Here is a 7,416-nt window from a genome sequence, read left to right as displayed (position 1 = left end):
TCTAATCCGCCCATTCCATCCATCGGCTGGATCAATTGCTCCTGCCTTTTCAAACCAGTTCTTTTGACCGGGGCATCTGATCTCCCGCTCTCTTATTCGGCATAAAGCCAGCTGATGTATGTTCAGAGTATTCTGGTGTCTATGTTCTTGCCTGAACAATAAGCAGGAATTGCTCTGGGTTCATAAGGAAACTAGACTACTATCTGGAAATTTGCACTTGACTGTAGAAAATATCTATATACGCCTGTACTTCAGTAACTGCTTTATGGTCAGAAACAAATGAAGGAAAAGAGACAAACGCAACCATGTAATATGCCCAGAACTTCACTGACGACATAGAGCAGGTACCTGTTCCCCTGCATCTCCTGAACCTGAACCATGAATATGCTGCCAACTAGCTGCATGGTGTTTCACCAATTCACCATGATCATAAATTCATAATACCGCAGTAATGCATAATACTAGTACGGAACTCATGCCATGTAAAGTTGAACCTGGAGAACATCGGTGACACCGACACATTTTGTCGCTACTGGCGAAGCACACATCGCCATAGACGAAGCTGTCAAGAATCGAGTTCCATCTGTGTTGCAGGCACATAAATAGACGTTGGTGTTCAGACATTTCTCACACACCAACCGAACACAACTCCTGTTTGCTGCGTCCAGTACTTGTTAGGTGACTACTGACGATGGACAGCTCTTCTGATGCTCACAGGTGCAGTGGCCACTTGTCTTAACCTTTCTTGTACCCTCCGTTTTAGTAAATAAACTCTGCTACGCTATTCTGTTCAACTGCTATTTGTTTGCACATTTTGTCTCTAGATGACATGATAAGTTGACTGTTGAGACCCCATTGTTAAGAATTTTCTAAGCTTCTTCTACTAGTAGTTGATGCAGGAAATTTAAACAATTAATTGATTTACGTTTGATGCAGGATGCAGCTTGCAATTGTGTGCCACATTGCACATTTGCACAATCACATAAACAAACACGCAATGCAAGACATAAGTTTTTCTTTGGACTGATATATGAGGACTTGTTTGACGTGCAGCCGGAACAAGTGCGCGGCGTGCTACCGCGAGTTCAACCGGATGGAGCACCTGGTGGAGCACATGCGTCTCTCGCACCATTCGGGGCACGAGCCACGGTGCGGCGTCTGCGGCAAGCACTGCCGCTCCCTCGACGCCCTCCGCGACCACCTCGGATTCGGCAGCGTCCTCCCCAAGGCCGGCTGCGCGAGTGTCTTCGCCACCCGCGGCTGCCAGCTCTGCCTCGCCGTCTTCCCTGCCTCTGGCGCCCTCCGTGCCCACCGCGCCGCCTGCCAGCTCTCCAGCGCTCCGACGCAAAGCCAGCTCACCCGAAGTATGTCAAGAATGAGCATCCAGGGAGGCGGCCATGGAGGTGCGGTGGCGCTGGGGTGCAAGATGGTGGGCGGCGGCAGCGACGGGACACTGGACGTGTGCGCGCGCGTGTGCCTCGTCGACGAGCACGAGAACATCCTTTACGAGTCTTTCGTGAAGCCGCTCATCCCGGTGACACACTACCGGTACGAGATGACTGGAATCCGCCCAGAGCACCTCCGCGACTCAGCCACGACGGTGAAGCAGGCGAGGAAGCGGGTAGAGGACTTCCTCCTCAACGGCGAGGATCCGTGGAAGATCCGCACGGCACGCGGCGGCGCGAGAATCCTGGTTGGCCACGGGCTGGACCATGATCTCAACGGGCTAGGCATGGACTACCCGGCGTACCTGAAGCGGGACACGGCGACGTACCCGCCGCTGATGAAGACGAGCAGCAGGATGATGAGCAACTCGCTCAAGTTCCTGACGAAGAGTTGCCTCGGGTACGAGATACAGAACGGTGGGCACCAGCACCCTTACGACGACTGCGTGGCGGCGATGCGGCTGTACAAGAGGATGCGCGCGCTGAGGCATGGCCTCAAGGGGGAGGTGAAGGGGTGCGCGGGGCCGCCGCCGGCGAGCGTGGCGGAGGCGTTCCCGGCGTGGAGGCAGCGGGAGCTGGAGCGCATGTCGCCGGAGGAGCTGCTGAGGATGTCCAAGCCCGACTACCGCTGCTGGTGCTTGGACGACGTCTAGTGCTGACTGGTCGGCGCTGATTGCTGACGGAGGGAAGCTGCTGCCTACCGAAGTCGATTCTTTTTGCCTTGTAATTTGCTGATTATAAAGCAAGGTAGTTGCCGTACGACGTGGCAAATAAATCACTCGCAGTTTGGTCAAAAAAATTGCGCCCAAACGAAACTTCGTGTCACCACAAGATCAGTTGGTAGGGTATCTAGATAGATCAGGGTTGATCGTAATTTGTCAGGAGATTCGAAATATTAAGAGAGCTTTCTTTAGCTTTAGCATTTGCTTTATTAGGCGCAAAGCAAATAATGCACCTCATCTTTGTGCTAAATGAGCCAATTCGGATAGGAGGAGATGCTTGTGAATCAATTATAATTTGGGCTCTCTAGGGCTCAGTTCAGTTCTACTGAGAATTAGCTTAGAGTTCAGTAGAATAAAGTCACCATCTTTTATAATTGTTTCCTTTTTGTTTTATATTTGTTTTTTACAATCAAAACATTAAAAAACAAACAAGTTATATTTTCTCTCATATTTGGTAAAATAAAATTACCGGATAAAAAATCCGATAATATTTTCATAATTTTAGTTGCAACCACACCTCGGAACATGTCTTAGCTACAACCGTGGTTTTAAAGGCGTTAAGGCGCCTTAAAGCGGAGGGAGGGGCACTCTGACGCTTAGGCGGACGCTTTGGACGCCTAGGCGCCTAAGTGGCTGTTTTTCCAAGGTGGAGGGGGAGCGCCTAGATGCCTAAGCGTCACCTAGGTGAGGCCTAAGCGATGCGTTTAAAAACATGGCTGCAACAACACTTGGAACTCCAGAAAAATCTCGTGACAAAATCTAAGTTCCAACCACATTTCCAACTAGAGAAAATCTCGGTTGCAACCACACTTGCAACAGAAAAATTCTCGGTTGCAACTAAAAAATCGGCAGCAATTGCACTTACAACTGCAAAAAATCCTGGTTGCAACAAACAAAATCTCAGTTGCACCTCAACTTACAACTGTAAAAAAATCTCAGTTGCAACACCACTTGTAACTGAAAAAAAATATCTCAGTTGCAACTCCAGTTACAACTGTGTAAAAGAAACATTGCTATATCGCAAAAAACTTCATATATTATATTCAAAATAAAAAATAAAAATAGCAAAAAGCAGAGAAAAATAAAAAAAAAGCGAGACTTCATGTATTATGATGAGAGAAATCTCAATCCTCTATGCAGCAAGAGGACAAGCTCAAGTGTGCGTGTGTGCGTGCTTGAACTTATATGTGACTAGCGTTCCCAAGGGCAGCTTGGATTTACTTAGCATTTAGATTTCTACACAACATGGTGAATATCTTGTCAAGTTTCATTACCTTAGGGCGGAGCCAAAATTAGGTGCAGCCATAGAGAAGAGAAAATACACCCCTTGTGATGGGTCCTAAAGCCATTTTCATGAGCAAGTATAGGAACCAATAAGATATGAATGTCCCACCATAGCAGTTAGTTCATTGGTTCCCGACATAAACCCCTCTAATGCAACTCAAACTATTGGAAGACGGTTTCTGTCATTCCGTCCATTCCAATCCTCATGATCGATTACATCAAAGTGCATCCCTATGATCCCATATAGGTGAAATAATACGCAGTCGACGTAGCATAAAACCATCATAGAACCACATAGAATATAAAAAAACTTGCCCAAATGCTAATTGCATATTATATGGAAATCATAGACAATTCATCATATGCCCTCAGGAACATTCCTGATCTACTAATAAGTGACAAACATAGTATAGATCAAAGGCATATGGATTACAACACAATCTGAAAAATATAATATATCCACCAAATAAACACAAGTTTCCAATCAAAGTCATGCAAATAGTACTTACACGATATCCGGGGTTCAATCAATCAATAACTATGACTGGGATGAAGTGAATCTTGGAGATAGACATGGTGATGATGATGGTGATGGTGGAGATATTAATGGATATGCATCCCCCTACGCCAAGGAGGAGTGGTGATGACGATGGCGTCGATTTCCCACTCATCGGAGGCTCCGGTGCTGCTGGATCTGCCATCTCCCGGAGTAGGAGAGGACTTTCGCCTCCGCCGTGGCATCCGTGAATCTTGGGAAAATTATGGCGCGGGTTTTCTGGCATGACGGAGGTATTATCAAAAGGAGGGGTCGAGACGGTGCCCAAAGCTCAAATGGGCATGGGTGGCGCGCCTAGCAGAGGGGGCGTGCTACCTGGCCTCATTTGGCCCTCGTGGCTCCCCTCTCGTACTTCTTTGGCCCACAGTCTTCCTCTTGATGAAAAACTGACCAGATATTTTTTTCTTTGATTTTTAGGCATTTAGAAGATTTTCTGCCTCCAAGAAATTAATTACCAATGAAAGAGATTTTGTAGGAAAGTCCCATAAATCAACTAAAAAGGCATAAATAATGGTTGATCATGGAAAATATCATTCAAAACTAATCATATAAGTATTTATATTGATGATGTGTAAAATACATCTATCAGTCACATGTAGTTAAGAAAAAGAGACACAATAGGTTAAACTCAAAGCATTCATATAATTTTAGATCTAAACATGTTTTTAGATAGGCCTTGGGTTTTGACTGGAAAATCATATTATCTGGTTTAGCACCTTCAGATTATCCGAATTAAATTTTGAATAATCCATATCGGCATGATATTTTCTATATAATATCCTATCCCGTCTTCGAATGACCATTTCGAAATCGGATATCCTTATCTGCTAGGTTCTTTAAAATTATCCTAAAACGGATACCTTAAAACGGATTCCGGACCAGTTTCACTGCGGAAATTATCATATTTGTTTATACCTCTAGCTATAAGGGCAAAGGATAGATGAACACGAAAAGTAAATGGTATTAGTTCACTTCAATTGGCCATCACCTCCCACATATTTATAAGGAGACTGGTCTTGCCGTACAAGAAAGGGACTACTTTACACATTTCATATAGGAAAAATACTCTAATTTCCATCCAAAAACTCTAGATACAATCTAAGCCAGATAGAGTCCAGATTCGACTATGTTTATATCCTACTTCTTGTCCTGGCTCTGCAGATCGCATCGTAACTCTGATGGAGATTGAAAGGATGAGATGTCGCCTAGAGGACGAAGGAGAAGCCCGGGCCTCTTCACAATCTTCCACGAAGAGGTCACCGGGACACCAGCCAAGCCAACTAGGAGGTCACCATCCAAGAGTAACAAGCTCACGGTCTCTCACTCGAACAAATCATGGTGGAGAGCTCAACACTATGAAATTATGCAAAGCAAGAACACCAAAGGTGTTCAAATCCTTCACACTCAAATCCCAGCAAAACAACAAATGCTAGGATGGAATTAGAGAGGAAGAACAATTGAGGAAATCAACACATCACTCCAAGATCTAGATCCCAAGAGTTCCCCTCACTTAGAGGAGGAATGGATTGGAGGAGGTTATAGATCTAGATCTCCTCTTTCAAATCCCCCAAGAATATGCAAGAATCATATGAGGGAAGGGAGAGGGAGCAAGCTCAAGAGGTTCAATAATGGTGGTCAAAACGTGCCCAAGAACCCTGGAAAACTGTTGGGGAAGAAGCCCTTTTATAGCTAAAAGAAATATGACCGTTTGGGGCAAATCTGGGAGTTTTTAGGGCATCCTGGCGGGAGGGCTGGCACGCCAGCCATGGCGCCAGGTAGCCTGGTGGGAGAGCCGGTCACGCCGGGCGTGGCGTCGGGCCAGCCCGGCAGAAACCAGGCGAGACACCAGGTGGGCACTGAGTGCCCCCTGGATTGCGTCCAGTTGGCACCGGCGTGGGAGCCGGCCTGTATCGGGCCAACCAGTAATGCAGCCGGCGCCGCCGGGCGTGGTGCCGGGTGGGGCGGCCGGTCAACCAGGAGCCTCGCTAATAGGAAAACATGTTTACAAAACAGTGATATATTTTGCGTTCGAACTCTGATTTCGATGATCTTGGGCTTGTTGGAATCAGAACAACAAACCCTACAACTTTATGCATAGAAACATCATTCACCACCCACGGAGTAAAAACCACAAGATTAATGTTTTGACCTATCTATAAAATAGATATCAGTAAAACCTCCAAATTTGAAAACGCAATAGAAGATGCATATGGATTCCGTCTTCGATGAACTTGGGCTTGTTGTAATGCTAGCAACAAGCTCAAGAACCTCACACAGAGAAACACCAAGAAGCAACAAGAATAGGAATATGAAAAGCATGTAAAGTATTGAGCTCCCTAAGATGATGCGATCAAGTTACCCAACCAAAATCCCCTCTTGATAGTGCGGCTATCTATCCTATAACCAGGTCTCCCAACAACCACCTTGAGACTGGTAAAAGGAAAACCTAGCAAGGCCACACCTTTGCCTTGCGCATCCCTCTTGACCTTGATGTTGATGCTTCATGCTTCATTCAAGTCGGAAAGCCTCACTAGATCATTGTTGCTTCGTGAAGACACATAATTTGCTCCCCCATACGCCACTATAGGATAGCTTCATTAAGCACATCATCACATGTCCATTATCAACATATGGATGGAAAAGCTTCAAGCATATGATCCTTTTGAGATGCTCATCTTAAACTTTCCCAACTCAATCTTGATGATGATCACCACTTGATCTCATCCTCTCATGGGCTATATTAAATCTCACTTTTGATGCACGCCCATGTAAAGATACCTAACCCACATAAACAACACAAAGGCACACATATGATGGGTTAGTTCATAAAGCATAATTCACAAAGCTTACCATACCACATGACTTCACGTGGCACATTGATAGCGTGTGCTCGTCGTACGCAGACACGCTGTTGGGGAACCCCGAGAGGAAGGTGTGGTGAGCACAGCAGCAAGTTTCCCTCAGTAAGAAACCAAGGTTTAATCGACCAGTAGGAGAAAGACGTGAGTTCTGAAGGTGTTGCTGGCTAACTAGTGGCAGGGCGCACTACCGGCGTCAGCAACAACATGGAACCTGCACACAACACAACCAAAGTACTTTGCCCCAACTTACAGTGAGGTTGTCAATCTCACCGGTTTGCTGAACACAAAGGATTAGACGTATCGAATGGAAGGAGATGTTTGCAGAAAGTAAACAGAACAGGATTGCAGTCGAATTTATCAGTAAAGGAAATAGGACCGGGGTCCACAGTTAACTAGATGTGTCTCTCCATAAAGAAATAGCAAGTTGGGTAAACAAATTACAGTTGGGAAATTAACAGAATATCAATCGATACGTAACAAGATGATTACTATGATAATTTGGTATTGGGCATTACAACATAATACATAGAACGTAATCCAACTACGTC

At 45.6% G+C, this 7,416-nt stretch overlaps 1 protein-coding gene across 1 annotated transcript; it reads left to right on the top strand.

Moving 5' to 3' along the window:
- The first annotated feature begins 691 nt into the window (after positions 1–691).
- Positions 692–2,098, top strand: LOC124664615. Its single transcript, XM_047202089.1, has 2 exons — positions 692–717; positions 1,054–2,098. Exons 1-2 carry the CDS (start codon positions 692–694, stop codon positions 2,096–2,098), a joined length of 1,071 nt encoding a protein of 356 aa, XP_047058045.1.
- Positions 2,099–7,416: the final 5,318 nt, after the last annotated feature.

This window comes from Lolium rigidum, chromosome 6, assembly GCF_022539505.1.
Source record: "Lolium rigidum isolate FL_2022 chromosome 6, APGP_CSIRO_Lrig_0.1, whole genome shotgun sequence".
NCBI lineage: Eukaryota > Viridiplantae > Streptophyta > Magnoliopsida > Poales > Poaceae > Lolium > Lolium rigidum.
Note: the sequence above shows the minus strand (reverse complement) of the source record. Positions and strands in the feature narration are given on the sequence as shown.

Coding starts and splice junctions, on each gene's coding strand:
- LOC124664615 (XM_047202089.1), top strand. CDS start 692: ATGGACAGCTCTTCTGATGCTCACAG. Junction 718..1,053: donor AGCTCTTCTGATGCTCACAG/GTGCAGTGGCCA, acceptor TTTGACGTGCAG/CCGGAACAAGTGCGCGGCGT.